This window comes from Mustela nivalis (genome assembly GCF_964662115.1).
Source record: "Mustela nivalis genome assembly, chromosome: 7".
NCBI classification, from domain to species: Eukaryota; Metazoa; Chordata; class Mammalia; order Carnivora; family Mustelidae; genus Mustela; species Mustela nivalis.
Genome location: NC_139026.1, coordinates 321,021 through 344,309, shown reverse-complemented (window position 1 = coordinate 344,309; position 23,289 = coordinate 321,021). Strand labels below are relative to the sequence as shown.

The following is a 23,289-nucleotide window of genomic DNA, read 5'->3' as shown; positions in this document are numbered from 1 at the left end:
GTCGGGGCGGGGTCGGCTGCTGCAGCCCCTCCGTCTGCTCTTACCCGGGAAATCTCTGCCAAGTATGTGTTCATGTCCTGGTCGCTGACCTGCACCATCTGTCTGATCCCCTTGTAATAACTGCAAGGGTGTGGGGTACGGTTAGGGAAGGGGTGCGGCCACGGGTCCTGGGGGCTGCAGGGCCCCCTCCCAGTCACAGGCCTGAACCCCACCCCCACCCCGGGGCCCACTGGGTGGGGTCAGGGCTGGGGGCCTGGACCACTCACTCCTCCACCATCTTCTTGTAGGTGGAGATCTCCTTGGCGTAGAGCAGCTTGTTGCTGGGGGAGTCCTGCGGGGGACAGAGCCAGGTGTCCAGCCGCTCAGCTCGAACACACAACAGAGAAGGGAAGGGGAGTGGGAACAGAGGTCCGACCGGGGAGCCACCCTTGCCCAGCCCCAGACAGGGGGAGCTTCCGATTCTGTGGGCTCCCACGTGAGGCAGAGGTGGGGCGTCCCAGGCTGCCCGCCTCCCTTTCCCCCCAGCCCGCACACCGCAGGGAGCCTCCTCCCCGCTGGGCTCCTCAGCCCGGCACCAGCACAGCACCAGCCCGGCACCAGCGTCCCCGGGGCCCTCCAGCCACAGCCACACCGGGGCCCGGCTCCACCCGCCCTCCGGCTCGCGGTGCCCACTCACGCGGCTCAGCTTGTGCTCGGTGCGCGTGCAGGCGTCCATGAAGGTCTGGGCGATGACGGACAGGGAGGCGTCCACCACCTCGTGCACGTGGACGTCGAAGACAAAATGCGGGTTCTTGAGGACGTTCACCCAGAACCGCAGCGGCAAGCTGAGGCAGAGCGGCGGAGTGAGGGGCGGCTGAGGCCCGGGCGAGGGGGCCGCGGACGGAGCAGCACCCACCTGTTGGTCTTCCAGATGTGGACGGTGTCCTCATCCTTGATGTCGTGCCTCTCTGCCTGCTCGTCCAGGAAGTCGAAGAAGTACTTCACCGCCGGCGGGACGGCGAGCCCGGGTGCCAGGACGCTTTGGAAGAAGTTGTCCACAAACTGCTGCAGGGTGCCCTGCAGGGGTGGGGGAGGCGCTCAGCTTCGCCCACCCGCACCGCCCCAGCCCGCCGGCGCACGGGCCACCACGCCCACCTTGACGGACAGCAGGCGTGTCAAGTAGATCTCCGTGATGGCCTTGGTGCGCTCCTTCTCCTTCACGCTGCCTCGCTTGGACCTGCCTTCCTCCACCTCCTCTGTGGGCCGCACCAAGTGCCACACGCGGTTCTCCTCCTCCAGGAGGGCGTGGCCTGGGGAGGGGAGGGAGGGGCGGTGCTGGAGGACGAGGGCTGGAGCTCAGCAGCCCCCCACCCCGCCGTGGCGGCCGAGGGTGGGCACTGGTCCACGCAGACCTCCGGAGCCGACAGGAGCCCAGGGCAAAAGCAGGGGCGGGGGTACTCACGCTCCCCGGGCAGGTCCGGCTGGCTGTCCTCAGGCTGCTGAGAGACTCCCACAGTGGACAGGATCAGAGTGGCTCCGTCCCGGACCTGGGGCACGCGGTCATGAGGGCGGGTGTCGCTAGGCAAGGAGCAGGCTCTCCCTGCGCTCACCGGCCCCGCCCGCCCCCGCGCACCGGCACTCACGTTGTAGTGCATCAGCGTGTTGATGCGCTTCCATCGGCCTTCCCGCTGAGACGTCAGGTCCAGGTCTGACAGGATCTGGGCTGTAGACCCAGGACGCCACTCTGGAAGGACACAGCCCGGCACCTGGAGCCCGGCACCTGGAACCCAGCTCCCTGGGGCTGTCCCGATACCCGCCCCCTGCCCAACCAGCCTCTGAGGGCAGGACCCCTCTCCAGGGAACACAAGGGCCTTGCTCACCAAGGACCACACTGTCAGCCCTGGGCCAGCGGGAACAGGGCCGCGCCCGGTACACCTGGTCAATGATCTTTTCCTTGACCTGGGAGATGGTGTCACAGTTGAGGACCTTGACGGGGACAGCATCGGCCCCTTCGTCCTGCACGATCACGCTCACCGTCTGCCGGGGGACACGGTGAAGAGTCAGCATAAGGGCCCTTGCTCTCACGGGCCACCAGTGTGGAAGCAGACTCACGGCCACACCATCAAGTGGAGCGGGAGTAGCTCTGAGCCCCTAGAGCACTCAGAGTAGCACGGCCTGGCCCTGTCCCAATCCCGGGCTCCACAGGACAAAGAACAGAGCAGCTCGGGGACTGGCTGGCTCCCGGGCACCACGTGCCCCACGCCATCTCCCACCTGTGCACACAAGCTCAACACCAGGCACACGCGGACACCCAGGCCCCACACAGACCTGGGGCAGACCCAGGTGCCCAGGACACATAGAGCCTCTCTCTAGAGACAACTGCGAGGGACCCACAACCCCTGTCCGAACTCAGCTGGGCCCACGTGAATCCCCCAACACCATCCAGCTTCTGGGACTGCGGCTGGGCCCAGAGCCCAGCGCCACGGAGAGCAGTCTCTGAGCACCCCCAGCCCCCCGGCCCGCGGCCCCAGGGCTCACCAGGGGCGCGTACTCCACGTCGTCCCCCAGCAGCCCCGTGTCATTGAGGGTGTATTTGGCCTTCTTCTGCACAGCGTCGACTGGCCCCTTCTCCACCTGGTGCTTGATGGCCTTGAACAGCTTGTACAGAGGCTCGCCCGCACTGTCCTGGGAGGACAAAGAGCAGCTCAGCCATGGGTGGGAACGACCACGTCAGAGCCGTGGGTGATGCTGCACAGGCAGGCGGACCTGTGTGGGGAGGGCGGGGAGCGCACAACCACATTCCTCCCCGACCCTGGCCAGGCCCCCCCGGAGCCCACCTTGAGGTACTGGTAGAGGCAGATGGACATCCAATTGGACAGCATCCTTTCTACCACCGTCTCAGACCTGCAGGGGCCGAGAAGTGTTTCCCTAGGGACCCCTCAGTGCCCTTGGGCCCAGCCAGCTCCTCCAGGCACCCATAGCACGTGCATCCAGGCCCTGGGTCCCCGTCAGAACGGACGCACGCAGCCTACAGTGACCCTAGCGCTGGACTCCTCCCCATCCACCCCATCCCACCAAGAGTTGACGCCAAGGGGACCAGCAGAAGCTCACATATCCTTCCTCCCCATCTGCACTGCCTGCATCTGCTGGCAGCCCAGGTACTGGGGTCACCCCCGCCCCGCCCCACTGCCCTCTGCGTGCCCCTGCCCCGTCCGCACTGTCATCCGTGTACTCGGACCAACCCCGTGGCCACCCACCCTGCATGCAGGCCCCGCCCCCAACCATCCACGTGCCCCCGCCCCTCCGCCATCCTTCGGGCATGTGCCCCGCCCACACCCCCGCAGCCCACACACCTGCGTAGCATCAGCTTGGGGTTCTTGGCCACCACGTACTGCTCCATGAGCTCCAGGAAGAGCGTGCGCATGATGTCTGTATAGTACTCCAGCTTCCCGTGCAGCGCCACGGTCAGCAGGGACGCAAAGTAGACCTTGGCACGGGCGGAGAACTCACGCTGGCTCTCCAGGGTGTGAATGAACTGCGAGGGTCGCCAGGCAAAGCCTCCGTGAGCACCTGAGCCCGGTCTCTGCCTGGCCCTCCCCAAGCCGCCCTGTGGACCGGCCCCACTCACGGTGACCAGGAAGGACTTGCTGTTGAGCAGGTTGGAGAACTGGTACAGAGCCTGCTCCACCACAGGTCGCCGCGACTCTGGGATGTCCAGCCTGCCTGTGATCATCACGTCCTTGTCGCCGTCCTTGGAGGGCAGGAAGAAGACGCGGTCGGTGTAGGTCTTGTAGTCCAGCACGGGGATGCCTGCCTCGTGAACGTCGTTGGTCTGGTCCTCCATCTCGATCATCAGGTCTGAGGGGAGGCCAGTGTGAGGCATCCCAGCCGCTGGCCACCCCGCCCACCTCTGCCTTTCCAATGTAGCTTCTTTCAAGAACGTCCTCCCTCCCAGTCCCCAAGAGGTGTCCTTGGGGACTCCAGGGTCCAGGCAGCCCGAGGGTCCTGCCCGCCCCGGCCAGGCCGCCCCACCTGTGAACTCCTTCTTGCAGCGGTCGCGCACGCTCTCCTCCAAGCCCTCCAGCTGGGACTTGATCTTCTCGTACTCACGCTCCGCCTGCTGGCTCTTCCTCCTGTGGGCACAGGGAGGTTAACAGGGCCTGGCCTGGCTCAGGCCACCTGGTGGCTCAGAGCTTGTGTGGCGTGCTGGGTGTGTGGCCGGAGGGACTCACCAGTAGCAGTAGACAGACACGGCAATGACCGCCACCATGGGCACGATGACCAGCGGCAGGATTAGGCTGAGCGGCACGTCGCTCACCCTCGTGTCGTACTCCACGCGGCCCAGCACCCACTCTCGGGAGCCAAACTTCACCTGCGGGGCAGGGCAGGCTCAGATGGCCAGGTGCGGCTCCACCAGGGCACCAGGGAACCGACCGGCATCTGGCCTGCCCCGCCCCAGCTGCACCCGCACGACCGCACGCACAATGAACTCCGGCAGGTTGTGGGTCGTGTCCCGCTTCTGCCGCCGCTTCGGGGGCGGCTGCACCTCTGGGGGTTCACAGTACAGGTCCGTCTCGGTCAGCGTCTTCATGATGCAGCGCTCGGCACCCACGAAGGCCTCGGCCTCGTGGAGCGTCATTGCCTTGTTCAGGTTAGTGCCCTGTGGGGGTCATGGGGAGCAACACAATGACCGGGAGGGAGGCAGGGCCACTGGGGCCGACTTGGCCCAGACCTCCAGCCGCCTCCCCTACCAACCCCCGGGCAGCGGCCAGTCCTCACCCGGGCATGGATGAGCTTGTTGACCTGCTTCTTGACTCCCCCCGTGAAGTTCTCAAAGGTGGGGTCGGCCACGTACTCGAAGGCACCGGCCTCGGTCCTGAGCAGGGCCCGGTGCCCGTCCATCTGGATGAGGGCTGTGAGATTGTAGGCCTCGGGCTCCTCGGGGACCGCGGGGGACGAGAACACGACCTTGGAGTCGTTGTAGAATGTGTACTCCGTGCCCACGACCTGCAGACCGAGGCCAGGCCGTCAGGCCCCGTCCCTACCCTGCACTTCCCAAGGGGACCACGCCGGAGCAGAGCCAACACCAGGACTGACCGTCACGGGCTGCAGAGGCCCGGCCTCCCGCCGCCGCCGCCAGGACTGCAGGGGCTCAGCTATGACCACCATGGCGAATCTCTGCACCAGGCTGAAGCCCTGCCCCGTGACGTTGATGCTGCGGCCGCCACTAGGGACAGGGGTGGGCAGTGCCTGAGCGGGCCTGGCGTGGTGAGCCAGCTCCCCCACCCAAATTCCGGCCACGCAGTGGGCTGGCTGGGGGAGGGCAGGGCCCGGAGCCCCGACCGCTCTCTGCTCTGAGGTAGAGTGGGAGGTCAAGCTCTGAGCACAGGACCACGGGCACTGCCATCGCTTGTCAGAAGTGGGGGGGCCTGCCCACGTGGGTTTCTAGGAGGAAGCGGATCTGGGGACACAGTGGGTTCTCTGATGGACCGGCCCCATGATGTCCTCATGAGCCTGGTGGGCAGAGGACTCCTGGGGAAGTAGCGGAAGGGGGTGGGTGTGGGGTGGGGTCCCCCAGCTGGCACCACTGTCCCCAGGGAGGGGAGGAGGCCACACCTGACAAAACTTCGCAGCGGTTCAAAGGCCCGCAGCACTGGGTTCTCGCGGTAGGTGAAGACAACAGCGGGGCTGGACACCCGGGAGCCGCCGTAGTAAACCTCCAGCGGCAGCTCGCCCAGCACGGGCTGGGGGCCAGTCACACACTGGAGCTGGGCCCCGAACTGCGTCCTGGTGGGGGGGGGGGTAGCCACTGTCAACCCCAGGCCCAAACCGGGGTGGGGGTCAGCAGATCAGGCTACTTCCACTGCCCACTCCGGCCAGACTGAGGGCCAGAGAGCCCCAGCCTGCAGATGACACGCACACTTTACAAGGGACGTCATTGAGGGTCACCCGCACGTCCTCTGCAGAGCCTGTGTCCAGGTGGGTGCCGCTGATGGTCAGTGTGGTGCCCCCTGCCTGGGGCCCCTGCTTTGGCTCCACGCGGAGAGGCTGCGGCCGCTAGAAGAGCAACGGATGCACTCAGATTGGGCTGGGGCGTTGGGGACTCGGCCCACCCCAGCCCGCGTCAACACACAACCCTCCAGGTCAAAAGGCCAGGCCCCTACCTGGTAGGTGAACTGGACGTGGGCGGGCGAGTGGCCCAGCTTCCCGCTGACATTCACCACGACCCCCCCGGTGATGGGCTCCGGGGCTGCCTCGACAGCGCACACGATCCTGGACTCCCAGACAAGGCAGCACAGTGCGCAGTGGGTGTGCACATCCTGGGCACCCACGCATGTCCGCCTCCCACCCTCCCCCGAGCACCGGTCGCCTGCGCCCCCAGCACAGCCAGCGCTTCCAGACTGCAGGCGAGCCACTCACCGTGTGGACACGGAGTAGCGCTCCGGCTCGAAGATGCAGTTCCGGCCCGCCACACTGACCGTCTTGACATCCTCTGCTCTGACCCCCAAATTGGACCCAAGGATGGTGACCCGGATGCCGCCGCCCAGCGGGCCCGTCTCAGGATGAATCTGGAATTGGCGGAGCCCAGCTGACCCAGCCGCTCGGGCGGAGGAGGGGCGGGGCAGCGGCCAGGCCAAGGTTCTCCCCGCCAGGCAGGTGTGGGGGCTCACCCTGGTGATGACGGGCGGCGGGCACTCGGAGGTGCTGTTGCTGCACAGGCCCTCGTACACGCAGCGGCCCTGCCCCACACACCACACACACTTGTACGCGGGGTCTGCGGCCAGGCACAGGCTGCAGTCGCTGCGGCCAAAGGAGCAGCTGTAGAGGGTAACTGCGAACGAAGTGGCCAGGTGTCAGGGGGTCACCTACTTCCTGCTCCCCGGCCACCCCCGTCACCGCCCCGCCTACCTTGGAGCTTGCTGTCAACATTCTTGCCGTAGGATTTGACATACAGGTGCAAAGGCAGAGTCTCGTTGGCGTCGTGGGACAGCTGCAGGAACACGCATGGACCCGCTGGACTCCCCACCCCCCGCGTCTGGACCACACAGTTCCCCCACAGCTGAGGGGAAGCAGGGGGAGGCCTCCAGGGGCAGCAAGCTGTGGCCTCAGACCGATCACGATCACTGATTGCAGGGAGGTGGGAATCACACAAACGTCCCAAGGCGCCCCAGCCCCCGTGCACCCCTACCCCGCCTGTGCCCCCGAGACCCTTCCTCGGGATCCAGCAGCGTGGCCTGCCTGCCCTGGGAGCCGCACCTTTGGGGTCCGAAAGAAGAAGGTTCCTGGCTCCTGTGTGCTCACCGGCTCCTCAAACTTGAGCACGTCACTGCCCACGTACAAAGAGGACCCCTGCAAGGTGGTGTGGTCAGGAACCCCCACAGACCTCCCAGCCCTCTGGGGGCCCACGGCCACCCACTGGGTTGACCACCGGCTGCTCCCGGATGTGCCCGTCTTGCTGAGACCCAAAGCACGTTGCTGACACCCAGAGCACGGCCCACTCCCCCTCACCAAGCAGCGTCCCAGCCACTCGATGTGCCCAGCTTGAACCCCACTGGTCTCCTGCTCTCTCTGTTCTCGAGGTCCATTTGAACGCCACCCCATTCTGGCCTCTCTGCTGCCTTCTGGGCCCAGACACACACGGAGCACCTCCCTTGTGTGCCGGGTCCCAAGCCCAGGAAAGCTCAAAGGTGCACCAGACACCTGAACTTCGGTTTTGCAGGAAAATGCTCTGAAGGAGCCCCACAGACTCTCCACCAACCCCCACGGCCCCTGCTGGGCTCCCTGGCCGGTACCCCACAAGCCCTGCCACCTTCACTGTGTCCAGGTTCTTGCCCTGGAAGGTCACGTCCGTCTCGTGGTTCATGGGAATGACCAGTGGGCTGGGGTTCAGGAACTGAGGGCAGTTGTCCTCCTGGAGAGAAGAAAGCTGGTCAGGGGCCGCGTGGCCACAGCCAAGCAACGCAGCCTCCGCACGGGGAGTACGACCCTCACCATGTGGGCGCGGACGATGCCCTCCTCGGGGTTGGGGGAGGCCTCCCGGCACTCGTGGTAGCGCAGGTCCCACTGGCAGGTCCAGCGGTTGCTTGCACACGAGATGCACCTGGAGGAGAGGGTGGTGAGGAGCGCGGGGCCCACCGGGCCCCGGGGGAGGGGGCGGTGAAGGGCGCAGGGCCCGGAGCAGGGACCGGGTGACAGGCGCACCAGGCCGGCGAGAGGGGAGGGGGCGGTGAGGGGCGCAGGGCCCGGAGCAGGGACCGGGTGACAGGCGCACCAGGCCGGCGAGAGGGGAGGGGGCGGTGAGGGGCGCAGGGCCCGGAGCAGGGACCGGGTGACAGGCGCACCAGGCCGGCGAGACACTCACGGCAGGTTCTGTGCCAGGCTCATGGCCTCCCGGCAGTCGTAGAAGGGATACGGGTGGGACGTGAGGAAGACGCTGCCGCGTCGGAACAGCAGCTGGATGTTCACAGCCACGTGGTCTGCGGACAGAGACCAGGGCAGCATCAGGTGGGGGCCTCAGCGCGCAGGGTGAGGCTGGTGGGGCGGGGCAGGGCAAGTGGGCACGGGGCCTCTGCAGCCAAACCCTCGCCCCATCGGAGCGCCCACAGGCCCGGGGGAGCTCTCTGGTCTGTGACTTGCCCTGGGCTCAGCCAGGCCTGCCCATGCTCTCAGATCTCGGCTCCGGGGCCGGCTCCCAGGGCTCTGCGCTCCTCCACCCTCTCTCTGTCCCGGGAGGCACAAAGGCTCGTGGATCCTCAGTTGTAAAGGCCCTGCCTGCACCAGGGAGCTGCCCTCAGAGCCCCCACCATCTCAGGCCGGACAGGGCTGGGGAGGCCTAAGGGGTCTCTGCCTGGACAGCAAAGCCTAAAGCTGGGCACCCCTGTGGTCCCGAGAGCACACGGCCCCCTCTCCCACGGCTCCAGGGCCCTCCACCTCAATCGACCGAGGCAGGGGTGTCTCGGCCTCAGGCTGCACCGCTGGGACCGGAGGTGTCCACCCAGCAGCTGCATGGGGGCCTCACCGTGGCCGGGTGGCGTGTCAGGGATGGTATGTGGGGAGTTGCAGATGACGGCATCCTCCTCCACGCGGGCCGGGTGCGCGGGAGAGTCACCAAAGAGGCACAGCAGTTCATCTTCCTCGCTCAGGGCCGGGAGGGGACGGACAGTCAGCTGCACCTGGGGAGGGGCACGGCTCACACGAGAACCTCTCCGCACAGGGTGCATGTGCACGTCCTGCTCTCCAGCACTCCTGTGCGTGCACACACTGATCCCTTGGAATAGACTCCGTCGCACTGGGAGCAGGGCCCCCCAGGTCACAGGGGCCAGGGAACCCAACAAAGGAAAGGCTCCCTGTCCTCAGGCTCAGCGCTCAGAACCCAGGCCAGAGAGAGAAAACACGCCGCGGTTCTCCCCGTGGACCCAACAGCCCCAGGCCAGCAGGAGACCCACCCCTGCCCAGCACCAGGGCCCAACCGCACCACGCACCTCCCCCTGGGCCCGCCGGCTCATGTTCTGTGGCTGGGCCCCGGTGATGGCTACACAGGACTCGTCCCGGCTCCACAGCCAGTGGCCACTCTCCTCGGCCCGTGAGCACTCGGCCCTCCTGGTGCATCTAGGGGGCAAGGGGTAGCTTTAGTCCTGGGCCCTGTCAGCCACACCCCCAGGCCCCCCCGGGGCAGGGCCGAGACCCCTGGAGTCCTGGACACTCACCGTCCCTCAATGACGCACCAGCCACAGTAGGGGTCCTGAGAGCTGTGACACTGTTCGCAGGTCGGGTAGCTCAGACAGTCCTGCACGGGGAACCGGAAAACCTGAGGGCAACAGGACGGTGAGTGGGACGCCAGCAGCCACCAGGGCCTGGCTCTTCGGCCCGGTCTTCCTTGGTCGCACCTTTCTGAGCTTTAAAAGCCTGATACCAATGCAAGGCTTACTGGTGAGGGTCCAGGCTCTGGTGGGCCTGCCCTGTGGCTGTCATTGGCCCAGGATAATGTGGGGTCCCAACTGTGGTCCCAGTGGACTGGGGGGGCCTCGCCCATGAGCTCTCCCTGAGCTCAGAGGGCTGCACAGGCCCCTTCCCCTTCTGTCAGCATGGAACTGGGGCAGGGCCACAGACGAAGCGAGTCTCCGACAGAAGGCCGGCACCAGGGGGACGAGGGAACTCCTCCCGTCCCGCTCCGCACCTCTCCAGGCTTCTGACAGTGGCCTGGACCCGCGATGCCCCTCCCCCAGGGGCTGCCGAGGCCCACCTTGTCCTGGGTCATGGTGTAGAGAAAGGCCAGATCCGGGGACAGCACCAGGTCCTGCTTGATTCTCTTGTTGATCTCTACAAGGATGGAGCCGTACTCCGCAGAGCTGCCATCTGGGGCAAGGTACACCTGCGGGGCGAGGGCAGGAGTGTGAGATGCGGGTCTTGCGTGGATGGCCCCCCAGGGAGCGGCCCAGCCCCAGCCCAGGCCTCACCTTGAGGACCCGGCCATCCGAGGTGCCCAGGAAGGCAACAGTGTGGCCGTGCTCAGCGGTCACCACCACAGCCGTCAGGTTCAGGCCACCACGGTGCAGCACGGCCGTCGCTGTGAGTCCATCTCTGCTGCCCAGCGGGTAAGGCAGGTGCTCAGAGCCACACGGGAAGCTCTCACTGGCGGCCTGTGGACCAGGGGTCAGCTCTGGGCACAGATCCCCCAGCTCTGGACACCCCCCCCTACGAGGGCTCCCAGGACATGCAGTCCCCACATACGTCCCCAGGACCATGGGCCACAATCAGGGACACCACCCAGATAGGCAGTGATGCACGCCCGACTCCCAGGTTCCCTGTCTTCTGGCTCAGTGCCCAGAGCCCAGACCAGAGGGAGAGACCCCAAGACCCAACAGCACCTGCCTGCGGGACTAGGCTGAGGGCAGAGAGGCAGACACCAGGAAGAAGCAGGGCCCATGGGTGGGACCTGACACAGGGACACGTCACACACACACACACACCCTCTCGCCGGGCCCTCCCGAGCAGGGGAGGGGAACACACCCACGAGAGCAACAACACACAGACCCGCAGGGACGCAGGTGAGCCAGGCCTCTGCGAGGAGGTGCTGAGGTCACATACCGGCCCGTGGCCACCACATTGGATTTCGCCGTGGAAGGGCTTGTAGAAGGTGTCGCGGCCCACGTCCCGGGTGCCTGTGTAGCAGGCGTTGCGGCTGGCCTCCATCTTGGCATGGACCTCGTCCAGCGGGAACAGGCAGAGGCCTGCGTGGGGTCCTCCACCGCTCCGGCCGTCCCTGCTGAAGACGGCGTACAGCACCCTGCTGGCGCTCAGCCCGGCCACAGAAGCCGCCAAGCAGGTGCCGAAGGCCGGGGTCTGGGGCTCACTGGGGTCAAGGCACTCCAGGTCCATCTCCAGGTAGGAGTAATAGAAGGGGTCCTGCTTGCACATGCGAGCCAGGAGCGTGCGGTTTCGGGGCGGGTGCTTGTCCTGCTGGTTGAAGACGAAGAAAACGTAGAGACCGTCCTCAAAGGCGGCCACGAACTGCTGTGTGTTGGTGGACAGGTATCCGGCCTTGTAGGCAGCGTGGTCGGTATAGGCCTCGAAGGCCTCCCTGCCCTCGGCCCGGTCCAGCAGGCGGGTGCTCACAATGATGCCGTTGTCATGGGGTCCATTGCCTTTGCCCACAAACAGAACCCGCTCGCCACCGGGGCTCGCGGCGCTCACCAGCCCCACCGTGGCCACGCGCTCGTCGTTGCTGGCCACAAAGGACTTCTCGCCGCTGCCGTCCTCGTAGAAGAGGCGTGTGGAGATGTTGCTCAGGGCGCGCAGGGCACAGATCCCCTTGAAGAGGCTCCCGCACTCGACGAGGCGCTTCCCAGGTGGGTCGAGCAGCAGGAGCTGGTTGACGTTGTCGGTCTGAACGGCCTCGTGGCACTGGCTCGGCTCAATGGGCGGCGTGCACTTCTTGTTGTCCAGGGCCGGGCCCGTGGTGGCCTGCTGCTGCAGCTGCAGATCCGCGCTGAGCTGGTAGAGCGCGTTCACAGCTCCCACATACAGCACGCCCGACGCCTCGTCCACAACCAGGTGGTTCAGCTCCGTGTCGCTGCGGAAGACATCCAGCCTGCGGGGCCGCAGGCCCGCCCCGGTGCCCACCAGGCCCAGCAGGGTCAGGGCCCAGAGCTGCAGAGCCATTACCCCTCGCACCCTGTGGGGAGAGATAAGGGTCAGGGGAGCCCAGGCCGGAGGAGCCACCCAGAGCAGAGGACGCGCCCCCTTGAGGGTCTCTCTAGACCTGCCTGGGAAACTAGAACAAAGGCCAGCGGGGCTCAGGGCCTCAGAGGACGCGCCAGGAGTGCCCGGCCCTCCTCTGCCTTCCTCCACTTCTGACCAGGCCCACCTGCCCTTCTCCTCTCCAAGGAGACCGACTCCCAGTCCTTCTCAAGAGGTTTGACCTGTAACCCAACCTACCGACCAGAGCCCAGCCACCGCCACTAAGCAGGGCAGGTACAGGGGTGGCTGCCCCCAGCATGGCCATGATCTCACCTCCTGGGTCTCAAAGCACCTGCAGGCCCACCTCCCAGGGAACGGAGCAGCCCCTCTAGACAGTGTCTGGGCACTCACGCATGTGTCCGCCCACACCGTGAGACCCCGGGGCTCCGTGAGCCCCAAGCACAAGCCCAGGCTGACAGGGCACAGGGCACGCCCCTGCCTGACAGGTGACTTTCCACAGACGGGTCAACCTCGAGGGAGACAGAGGAAGCTGATGAAGAGGAGGAACCAATGGTGTGGGCCAGCGAAGGCACATACACACTTTTTTTTTTTAAAGTAGTCTCAACACCAACATGCGGCTTAACTCACAGACCCGGGGTCAAGACTTGCACACTCTCCTGACACACGCATTTAGCCCAGCCCAGCCCTCCCTCCTCCAACCTCTGGGCTCCCTCCCCAGCAGATTCCATCTGCCCTGCCTCCCCTCTCCCCAGGAGACCCTCAGGTGTGGGGCCCTGGGAGGAGTTTCCAGAACCCACCAGCTCTCTGAGAGGGGAAAAGCCAGGAGACTACAGGGGCATGCTGCCTGCAGGGCTGGGGCTGGGCCAGCCGGTGTGCAGGGGTCCCTCTGAGAACATGTTCTGGACGTTCCCGCACATGTATCCGTGTGTATGAGGATGAGCTGCTGAAGCCATGGTGAGACGCAGTGTCCCCAAATCAGAGGACCCAGCGCTTATGTGGCTCTCCCTCCCCGATTCAGGGACACAGGGATCTCTGGCCCACTCAGGCAGGGCCATTCTGCCTCTAGGCCTCTTCACCCTGGGGGCTATCCCAGACCTCCCAGCTTGCAGACCCTGCTCTGTCCTGGTCAGAACCCCCAGTGCCACCCTCCGCTGGCACCCCCCCCAACTGCCCTCTCCAGACGCGGGCATGAGCGCCCGCAGCTGTCACCCTCCCTGAGCACGCCCATCACTGGCAGGACCCTGATGGCCCTCTTGCCTCTCCCGACGCCTGAGTGGGGCAGACACGGCAGAAGGGATGGAGGAACCCACCCTGGCCTCCCAGACTCCCCAGAACAGACCGCACCGCGCTCGCGGAGGAACTGGTTCTCCCCCTGGGGCCTCCTCACACACCACCTCCCTGGACCCGCTCTTGCCTCTCTACTACCCGCCGACATCCTGCCTTGCCACGCATCCTTGTTTCTCTCTCCCAGGAAAGCAGAAAAGCATCTGCTCTGCTCCTTGGCCAGAGGAGACATTTCTCTGGAGCACTGGCTTTGGGCAAAGCTGTGTTTACTGTTATGATTCTTCCGTGAGTCTTCCGTCAAGCTGATGTCCTTCTCTGCCTGGGCCACGAGGAAGCCCCTGCCCAGCGTGGCTATTCACCGTCCCCCTGGCATCCTGCCGTTCCGAGTATCCACAACCTTCCTCAAACCTCTTGAGGAAGTACAACCAAGAAGCAAGCATTGACAAAGTCCTCTCTACCGCTAGGTCACGGCAAGGCTCCAGCCCGAGCAGGACACAGTGGCTGGGGAAGATGCCCCCTCAGCAGGGCAGCGGCCGCCGCTGCGGAGAGCACCCCCCCTTGTACTCGGGCGCAAAGCTCTTGCCTGGCCCCCAGCAACCACACCCATGGGTGAGCTGGAGGGTGTCCAGAAGGGGACACCGCAGGGACCTGGCAGGGAACCCCTGGCTGCCTGGGGCAGAAGGCTGGGCAGTACCAGGGTGAAACGAAGGCGGCCCAAGGCAGGGCAGTAGCAGGGAGAGCCAGGGAGACGCTTGGGGATTGAGTCCGGGACAGGAAGAGTTCACCAGCCCTTCAGGGCACCCCGCTGAATGGTGGGGGTCCCTTCTGCCCCTGTGGCTCCCACAGGGAGGAGAGAGCCATTTGGGAGGTCCCCAGGCATGGAGCCTGACTGTCCCTGACCCTGAGACTTGGCAGAACCAAGCGCACCAGGGCCTGGCGGCTGGCTCAGGCACCCACGGTTTGGGCACTGCCGCCGCCCCTCCCCCGCCCCTCCCCGGGAAGGGAAGCGCCCAAGGACCCGCCCCCTCGCCCCATCCCCCCGCCCCTGCGCCAAGCGCGGTGTCGCGGCCCAAAGTCCACTGAGTGGCGCCGGCCAGGGCGAAGGGGGTGTGGGTGTGGGCCTCCTGGCCCCTCGGCCTCGGCCTCGGGCCCAAGCTGGCCCTCCCCAACCGGCCCCGCTCACCGGCTTCCCCCGTTGTCGCCGCCAAGACCCTGGCCCCTCTCGGCTCCCACCCGCCTGCTGGAGCCCGGAATGAATGGAATGTTCCCGGGGCCCAGGGAGGGAGTGCAGGCGGGCGGGGTCGGGGCGCGGGGGCGGGGCCGGAGCCCTGGCCACCCCTGCAGCAGTCAGACCCACGTGGACCCAAGGAGCCCAGGGCCCCTCTGCTGGTCCACCCGCTGGGCCGGGACTTGAAGACATAGCTGACCCAGTGGGGGAACTCTTGGGGCACTCCTGTTCTGAAAGAGCTTGTCCTGGACCCTCCCTCAGCCTGGTCCTCTGCCCCAGAGCCCCCCAGGTCTGGCCCACCAGTACTGGGTACGGCATCAAGGAGAGCTGGCCCAGATCCCACCAGCAGCATTAACACTGGCCCCGATGCTATGCAGCCCTCCCAGCCACCCTGTGCTGCCCACCACCCACACTCCTGCCCCAGGAACCCCGAGGTGGTGGGCAAAGTGACTCAGATCCCAGTGTTCCAAACTCATCCCCACCCCAGACTGAGCCCAAGTCATCCAGGGTGGCAGGAGGGACCTGGGTCACACTCCAGAGGCAGCAGCTCCCCCACCCACTTCCTGGATAAACAAAGCCTCAGGTGACCTGCCTGGCCAGGTCCCAGAGCAAAGGGTGACCCACCTGACTGGGGAGCTCAAGCCGAGGTGAGGTGCGGTGCGGGAGGCGCCAGGCACAGCCGGCAAAGCTTCCTGCCGCTAGTGTTCTAGCGTTCCTGGAACGGGCGCTTCCTGTTTTGAAAGCAGCCCCAGGACCCCTGGCTCACCGGGACTGGCGGGGATTTCCTTAAGGGCATCAGATGGCCTTCTTCCTGGCTGAAGCCTGGAGGTGCACTTCCAAAAAGTTGCACAGACTCTGGCCTGTTGCTGGCCCAGAACAATGTCTGGACAGGCACTCCTACCCCAAACCTGAATTCCCAGTCCTTGTGCTCCAGAATCCAGCTCTCCTGCAGGTCCCACTGTAGAGCCTGCCCTCCCAAGGAAAGTTTGGTCTCAGAGAGCTGGGGGCAGGGGGTGGGGGGGCTGGCTGGCAGTGGCTCCCATGGCAGGACACCTGGTTTGGGGGTTTTAGTTTTAAGATCTGAGAGAGACTGAGCCTGCACACACACGCTTGGGGAGGACACAGAGAGAGGGACAGTGTCAAGCAGACTCCAAACTGAGCAAAGAGCCTGACATAAGGCTCAGTCGCACGACCCTGAGATCGTGACCTGAGCCAAATCCAGAGTTAGAGGCTTAATCGACTGAGCCACCTAGGCGTCCCAGGGCACTTGGGATTGTGCACACTGGGCCCAGTCAGACCAGAGCTTCAGGGTCACCACCCACACCCAGTGGAAGGCGCCCCAGCCTGTCCGTGTGGCTGTAGCCCCCCACTGCCTTCCCCAGGTGGGGCCCAGCCTCCACTCACCGAGGCTCCAGTAGTCCAGCTCAGTCTCTGCTCTGGGCCAGCATCAAGATTGTCTAGGAAGCAAAGGAGCAACAGCGGTCTCACCACAAGCCTAGCCTGCCTCCACCTGCCTCCTCTGCGCTACGTCTGGGGTGCGGGGGGCAGCTGTAGCGACCCCACCTGGCATCTGCCATCATTGAGCAGGAGACCCCCAACACCTTCTGCCTCCTCCATCCTGCCCCCATCACAGTCCGTCCCTCAAACACCAGCCTCTGGGTCTCTTAGTCCAGCATCCCAATGCACACACACCCACTTGGCCTTTCCAGAACACAAGCCTGACACATCCCTCACTCCATTCAAAAAGGCCCGGGGAAGAAAAGGGTGAGAACAGCTCCTTTTCGTTAAGACTCTGTTGTTACCGGCTGTCTTTTTTAAACTAGGGATATAGATTTGATTAAACAGTAAACTGCTTTCTTGAAAAATAAGTTCTACTTACTAGCTGTGTGACCCTGGGCAAGTTACTTCTCTTTGCCTCACTTCCCCATCTGTAAAACGGAGACAGTCATAGCGAACCCCCCTCAGAGTTTGTAAGGACTAAAGGATGCATTCAAGAAAGCCTCAGGAGAGCCTGCTACTCTGTAGCACTCAGTGAAGCTCGCTACTGTAGCCTATCATCTTCCAGAAATACCCAAGTCTATCCCCTGGGAGACCTGTCGAAGGATACTTCTTGGCATGGTTGAGGATGATGAAAATGTAACAACCACCCAGTCGCCAACCAGAGTACCCCCCCAACCGCTGCAAACAAACAAGCAAAACAAAACAAAACAAAACAAAAATACAACCAGGCCCACACAGGGGGTGGTCCATGCTGAGCCCCACAGAGCCTAGACATGTCAGGGACGGACATGTGTCTCCATGGACCTGTGTGTGGACATCAGTTTAACTGCTGAGAAGTTCTGGAAGCTTTCTTTCAAACTGAAAATAGTAGTAAAGCCTGGGGGCCAGGAGGAAGGGACCGGGATAGCAAAATAACCTCATTAACCAATTTTTGAAAATTTTTTAGTGGGATATATTCACATATTTCCTAAATAAGAAGGGGTATGTATCTAATGATAATGACTGCCCCCCCCCACAGCCCACCCCCTCCAGCTCCACTCTGCTTTAGGATGTGGCTTTATGGACTCAACCATCTTTCCAGGCCGATCCCAGACCCTCCCCACGTCCAAGCTTCAGCCACTCCTGCACTACCACTTTGGCTCCCAGACTGGCTGCTCCCCACCCCTTGCCACTGTCCCTCCTTCTCTACAAGGCCCAGGCCCTTGCCAGGCCCTTCCCATGCCCATCCCGCGGTGTCCTGGGCAGGACCTATGGCGGACCCAAGGGAGACCGGCCGAGGCGAGGAGGACAGGGCAGCACACACCTGAGCACAGGCCAAGGGGTTCAGGGCCCTGGATGCAGGGATGAGGGATGTCCTTCTGCCACAGGGACTGAACAGAGCCTTTGGGAAAGGAGCAAGAGCCACTCCATAGGCAAATTCAGGGGCTACACCCCTGGGCATCAGTATGATGCAGTCTCTTGAGAAAGCAGGGGCTGGCCTGGCCTGAGGCTGTGGCCAGCGCAGGTGGAAACTGCACTGGGGTCCACAGCACACGGACATCCCCCCCTGAAGGGACAGCATGCCAGCCTCCACGTGCCCTGATGCCTGCTGCCTCAAGCTCCTCTGTCTAGCCTCTGAACTTCAACCCAGGGCATGACTTAATCCCCAGCCCCCAGGCAGGGTGGGGTGTGTGTGTCTGTCTGCTGCAGGCCTCCAGGGACCTACTGACCATGCTGGGTCCTGCTCTCAGACCCTCCCAGAGGCAGCCCATTGATTTCTTCTCCCAACATCAAGTTCCTCCAGCCAAAACCTCCTGCAGAATGAAACCCAGATCCCTCCAAGTCCTGGGGCCTTTCCTAACTCAAGGATGCCTCTCTCAACCACCCAGTGCTGCCCCCAGCTTCTCCCAGCTTGTCCGTCTGTCTCCCAACAGCCAGGCTTTCTCGCCTCTCAGAAGGCCACTCCCACTTCCTTCAGAAGACAGCCACTCTTCTGTGCAACCGCAGGCCACTGAGGCCACGGCTAGCCCTTCAACCCGACAGTCACACACCTGCAACACTGCCACACGGAAGGGCCTCAAGAGCACAACTCTGGAGCCACACTTCTGGCTCTCATTTTTAAGCTCTCTCTAAGCCCACCATGGAACTCGAACTCACGACCTTGAGATCAAGAGTTGTATGCTCCACCCACTGAGCTAGCCAGGTGCCTCTGGGGCCAGACTTCTGGATTCAAATGCCAACTCTCTGTTGGTTTCCCTCTTGGTCATGTGGGTTACTTACCAGGCTACACCATGCAAACAGAGGTGATCACATCCATCTCCGTGAACTGTTGCAAAGTGTAAGCAAATCCACGTGTGAAAATCCCACGGCTGTGCCTACAGTAGTGGGGGTAGTCTGGGGTCCTCTGTGATGTCTCCCCCACACCTCACCCAGAAAACTACACATCCCTCAGAATCTCAAGACACCCACCCTGACCTGGTCCTGTGGGACAGTCACTCCTGCTGTGTGGCCTACAGCCCGCTGATGGGCCTACCAGGAACACATGTGAACACAGGAGCCGGCCGGATGGGCACCTGTGCGCCTGAGTGTGGTCAACCAGGAAGCTGGTGGCGTCACAAATGGAGGGGCTGAACACACAGGTGCCCCCGCAGCTGATCCCCAAGCCTGACACAGGGCGCTCGTTCCTCCCCCAGCCCGAGCGCTGGCAAGAGACAGGCACTGGGGGGGGGGGCAGGCCTCCCCTCCACACCTGCCCTGGAGCAGGAAGCAGTGTCAGTCTCTTGCCAGATGCCTCCCTGTGGTTCCTCACAGGTTCTAGCTTCCTCTGAGCCACGGACACAGGGCGCCTTGCATGGGCAGGTTCGGCACCTCCTACCCCAAGAAAGGTCAACAGAAGGCCCCTAAGGAAGAAGGGCAGAGCTCTCACTGCAGACCGACCTCCAGAGGGAGGGGGCCTGTCAGCCTCCTGCTCCCCACCAGCCCTCAGCCCCACCTAAGGGAAGGCTCTGTCTGGGGAATGGGCCCAAGCCGCGCTGCCTCCCAGGCCACGGCCCTCCAGTAAACACAGACTTCATTAGAACCACACACAGCCCCCAGGCCCAGCGGACGTGGGGTCCAGCTTGAGGGCTGCCCCCCCCCACCCCCGCCGCCGGGCCAGCCAGCTTGTGGGCTCCTGAAGGGAACCCGGATGCGGCTGGGACAGGACAGAGGGACGGAAGAGGGGCCCAGGGACCAAGATGAGGGCTCAGGCACAGGCAGACACGGAGGGAGGGAGGATCTGGGGGGAGGTTCAGGGCCAGGTGGGACAGATCCCGCCCACCGCGTCCCCCCCGCGCGCCGACCATGGGGGGCGACCCGGGAACCCCCAGTCGGGCGGGGAGCCAGCCTCTGGGCGCCACGTGAGGAGCCAGGGAGCCGCCCCTCCCCCGCCGGGCAGCTGGCAGCCCGGGGACCAGGCCGCAGCGCTCCCGACGAAAATGCAAATCTGCAATTAGCGGGAGCGTTAAACAAATCAGGGGAAACAAAACAGGCCGAAGCGCCGGCAAATCCGAGCCTCGGCTGTTTTCAAAACAAGCGCGAGGGAGGGGCGCGGCGGCGGCGGGTACCTGCCCGGGACCGGGGCTCCCAGGGCGCCCCGCGCCCCCCGCCGTCCTGCGCGCCCGGCCCCGCCCGCCCGGTGACCCGAGTCCGAGGTCGGCGGGGGGTGGGGGGTGGTGTTGGGAACCGCCCTGGCTCGTCCCCGCCGGTCCCCGGAGCCCGCGGGTCATCCGGGAACGGCCCCGCGCCCCGCGGACACCCTCGGCGGGGAGCACGTGGGCGGCGCGCGAGTCTCACGGGGACCCCGGGACGCGCCGCGGGTCGGACAATGACGGCGGCGGCGGTCACGTGGGCACCGGAGCAGCCGCCGCGGAGCGCTCACCTGGCGTCGGGCTCAGCCCAGCGCACGGCCGGCCATTACCTGCCTTAGGCCTCCCGGCCCAGCGGCCCCGGCCCGGGGCTCGGCCTCCCCCCTCGCCGCCGGCCCGTCACGCACCACCCTGGCCCTGGCGGCGGCCCGCGTGACCCCGACCCGGGCGAAGGCTGAGCTCTCCCGGCGCAGGCACCTAGGGCAGGGGTGGGGCGTGGTGGGGCGGGGCGGGGCTCTAGGGACAGACTGACGTCGCACACCCAGACTTGCGTCAGCGCCACCAGAACCTCCCACAGGACCCCTCTTCACCAGCCCTGGCTCCTGGGGCCAGGCTCCTACCTGCCTAGACTGTGGCCCAACTGCCCACGCCCAGCCTGGGTTGGGGGGAGTGACCAGCCTCCCAAAGCCTGGACTCTGGCTCCCAGCCTTAAGTCGCCACTGGCTGGTGGCAGTAAGGAGGTCACAGGCCCAGAGCCCAGGGCTGAGGAGAGTGTGCCCAGAGAAACCCCAGCCCCTTCTGCTCCCAGCCCCCTCCCACCAGCCTCCCACTCAGGCTTCTGATGCTCCGGTCCCCACCCCCCCCATCCCCAGCATCGGAGTCCCTGCTCAGCAACTCTAAGGTCGGAGGTCACCATCACCAGGGATATCTGCACTCAGCCCGTGCCCTCTGGCGTCTCTTGCTCAAGAGAGCCTGGGCGTGTGTGCTCCAGCCCCGACCCTGTCTGTCCCTCGCGACTGTCTGCGTACACTGGGATCCCCGTGCTGTCAGCAAGCTGGCCACTCTCTGGCCCCACTCCCTGCACCTAACCCTGTGGCTCAGGAAAACCCAAGAACAGTTTCAGTAAAATGACAGTGCGCGGACCCTGTCGCAGGACTGCTGCCTCCTTGGCCTCCCAGGCCCTCAGGACAGGGGTGGGATTTGCTAGGTTCCGATGCCTCCCTGCTGAGTCCCAGCCACCATGTCCCTCCCTGGGCATGCTTAGGCCCCTCTGGGGTTGCCCCAGCTCTCTCCTCTGCACAGCAGTCCTTGAATCAGAACGCTCCACAGCTCAACACTCCAATGGCAGCCCCGTGCTCCCGGGGAGCCCAGGCGGGGGCCCGCTGACCTGTCCCATCTGCTTGGCCCAGAGCCCCAAACAGCCTCCTGTGTGCCCCAACCGCGGTGTGCTGGGGACCCGGGACTGCACCTCCGCGCCCAGCTCGCATGTGGCCTCGGTTAGTACGTGAACAGATGCAGGGATGGCCCGTGCCTGGAGGCCCGTGCGGACACCCTCCTGAGGTAACTCTCCAGTGGCCAGACTATGGCAGGACTGAGAGAGAGAAAGAGGGCTTGAGAGACGGGGACGGGCAGATTAAAGGCTGGGCCAGCTGGGGGTCGGACACTGCGGGATGTCCAGAGCACAAAGTCTCCAGCCACCCCCTGGGGGAAGAAGACCTGCTCAGACGGCCATGCAGACACAGATGGTCCCACGTGAGCAGCCCCCACATCCAAGCTGGAGGCGGCTGAGGGCAGTCCTGTGGGCCTTTGGGGCTCAGGGACAGGCGGGAGCCACTGGTTCTGAGCCTACTGCCCCCTGCCCACCCCCTGGTCCCGCTCCCCCTCACTTCCCCACTGCAGGAACCCCTCCCTGCTGACTGGATGCTGCCGGGATAGCCTGCAACTCCGGGCAGCTGCAGCTGGCCCCGGACCAGCCCCCACCCAGAGCCCCCTCCATAGGCCGTGTGCAGGAGGTGGGAGTGGGCATGGGGGGCGGACGGGTGAGGGCCTGAGCAAGCAAGGAGCAGGCAAGACCTGTAATCTCCCCGTCAGTCTGCCAGCGCCGCGGCGGCCACCCCAGTCCCGCCTCCCCAATCACTACCGAACCCCACAATTAGTCTGGGGCACTGTGCCAAACCGGCAAACCAGCCCCCACTCACACACGTGACCACACACGGGCAGGCACCACATCTGCGATGCCAGTAAAGGATATTGCCAACACCCAGCGAGTGTCCCCAGGATGAACAGGCCACGGGAAGTCCCCTAGACTCCAGCTCTGGGGCTGTGAAAGGCCGTGTGCAGTTAGAGGGCCTTTGGGGGCCCCAGCACTGGGGTAGCCCAGGCTGCCCAGAGGGAGCAAAAGGGCTGGCAGAGCTGGGCAGGCCTGGAGCTGGCCTGGAGAGTTGGACTACGTGTGGGGGCGTGGGGGGGGGGCATCTATGCAGGTACAGGGAATGGCTCCACACTGCCTGCTGCCACTTGAGCGCCCCATCTAGGTGAGGTTGGGGGCCTGGCAAGATGCACAATGCTTGGGTGCTGGGCAGGGTCTGGGGGCCAGACTAAAGGTGGAACAGTAGCCAGAACCCCACAATAGCAAACAGTCAGGGTCTGGGGAGGACAGAGGGCCTAGGAGGCCCCAGTAAGGAAATGCCCCAGGTCAGAGTAAGGCGGGGCGGAGTGACGTGATGCAGGGGTGTGATGCAGGGGTCGGAGGCAAGCCCAGCCTGACTGGTTGGGGCGGGCTGGGGGGGGGGAGCTATCCTCCCTGGGACGCACCCAGGAAGGAGGCCCAGTTGCCTGCGGCCAAGTCCAACCCCTTCAGCTCAGCAAGGTGCCGAGCCAGTGGTCAGACCGGGGCCACCTCCGGCACTGCCAGGCTGGCCCCCTTCTTCTCCCTGGCCTCCCACCCCCAGTCCTGACATCCCTTCCTGGTTCCTGAGGTCCCTCTGGGTGGCTCCCAAATCAGTCCAGATGCCAAGAGCGGGAGGAGTAGGCCAGCCCCTCAGGCTTCCTGGCCCCTGTGCGGAGCATGTCCAAGAGGAGGGCAGGTGGACCACGCTGGCTCCCTGCCCCCCACCCACCATCACTCAGCCCTGCCAACTCGCTCAGCTTGACTTACAATGGCGGCTCCTACTTGCTGGGCAGGAGGGGCTGCCCCAGCTTCTTCACAGAAGGCCTCACCTCAGGCAGTGTCCTGTGGCCTGGCGCTCCTCCAAAGCAGGCGTCAGCTCCGAAACCACCCTGGAATGGGGGTGGGGGCCTAGAATCCACGGGCAGCCCCGAGCCTGACCTCTCCATAGCCGGGTCCCCATCCCCCCCACCCCTGGAGCCTCTGAACTGCAACTGCCACAGGTCCCCTTGCACTCAAGAGCCATGCTGCCTGGTCTGTCCGGGCTGTTCCCAGGCCCCTGCTGGCACCCCTCCTCCCAGCACTAGTGATGAGGGAGCAGGAGG

The 23,289-nt window shown here is 64.9% G+C and overlaps 1 protein-coding gene across 12 annotated transcripts in view; it reads right to left on the bottom strand.

The window, feature by feature from the left end:
* Positions 1–23,289, bottom strand: part of PLXNB2 (plexin B2) — a 30,551-nt gene that overhangs the window by 1,225 nt on the left and 6,037 nt on the right. For 2 of the 12 annotated variants that reach the window (XM_082739388.1, XM_082739390.1), the window contains exons 2-36: positions 23,017–23,076; positions 16,097–16,149; positions 11,068–12,154; positions 10,437–10,619; positions 10,223–10,351; positions 9,687–9,787; positions 9,462–9,588; positions 8,999–9,152; positions 8,342–8,456; positions 7,972–8,080; positions 7,790–7,891; positions 7,237–7,329; positions 6,889–6,970; positions 6,651–6,811; positions 6,400–6,548; positions 6,144–6,252; positions 5,900–6,036; positions 5,596–5,766; positions 5,077–5,206; positions 4,759–4,986; positions 4,463–4,639; positions 4,212–4,351; positions 4,012–4,112; positions 3,608–3,837; positions 3,333–3,514; positions 2,817–2,883; positions 2,518–2,664; positions 1,860–2,016; positions 1,623–1,723; positions 1,442–1,526; positions 1,135–1,289; positions 896–1,056; positions 677–824; positions 267–331; positions 45–120 (exon numbers count right to left, since the gene is read on the bottom strand). In XM_082739388.1, coding sequence (XP_082595514.1) covers positions 45–120; positions 267–331; positions 677–824; positions 896–1,056; positions 1,135–1,289; positions 1,442–1,526; positions 1,623–1,723; positions 1,860–2,016; positions 2,518–2,664; positions 2,817–2,883; positions 3,333–3,514; positions 3,608–3,837; positions 4,012–4,112; positions 4,212–4,351; positions 4,463–4,639; positions 4,759–4,986; positions 5,077–5,206; positions 5,596–5,766; positions 5,900–6,036; positions 6,144–6,252; positions 6,400–6,548; positions 6,651–6,811; positions 6,889–6,970; positions 7,237–7,329; positions 7,790–7,891; positions 7,972–8,080; positions 8,342–8,456; positions 8,999–9,152; positions 9,462–9,588; positions 9,687–9,787; positions 10,223–10,351; positions 10,437–10,619; positions 11,068–12,141 — 5,346 coding nt within the window. In that variant the 5' untranslated portion in view covers positions 12,142–12,154; positions 16,097–16,149; positions 23,017–23,076. Of the gene's footprint in view, positions 1–44; positions 121–266; positions 332–676; positions 825–895; positions 1,057–1,134; positions 1,290–1,441; positions 1,527–1,622; positions 1,724–1,859; positions 2,017–2,517; positions 2,665–2,816; positions 2,884–3,332; positions 3,515–3,607; positions 3,838–4,011; positions 4,113–4,211; positions 4,352–4,462; positions 4,640–4,758; positions 4,987–5,076; positions 5,207–5,595; positions 5,767–5,899; positions 6,037–6,143; positions 6,253–6,399; positions 6,549–6,650; positions 6,812–6,888; positions 6,971–7,236; positions 7,330–7,789; positions 7,892–7,971; positions 8,081–8,341; positions 8,457–8,998; positions 9,153–9,461; positions 9,589–9,686; positions 9,788–10,222; positions 10,352–10,436; positions 10,620–11,067; positions 12,155–15,316; positions 16,150–16,571; positions 16,621–20,090; positions 20,290–23,016; positions 23,077–23,289 lie in introns of those variants that run through there. The other 10 variants (XM_082739389.1, XM_082739391.1, XM_082739383.1 and 7 more) reach the window with 8 other exon arrangements.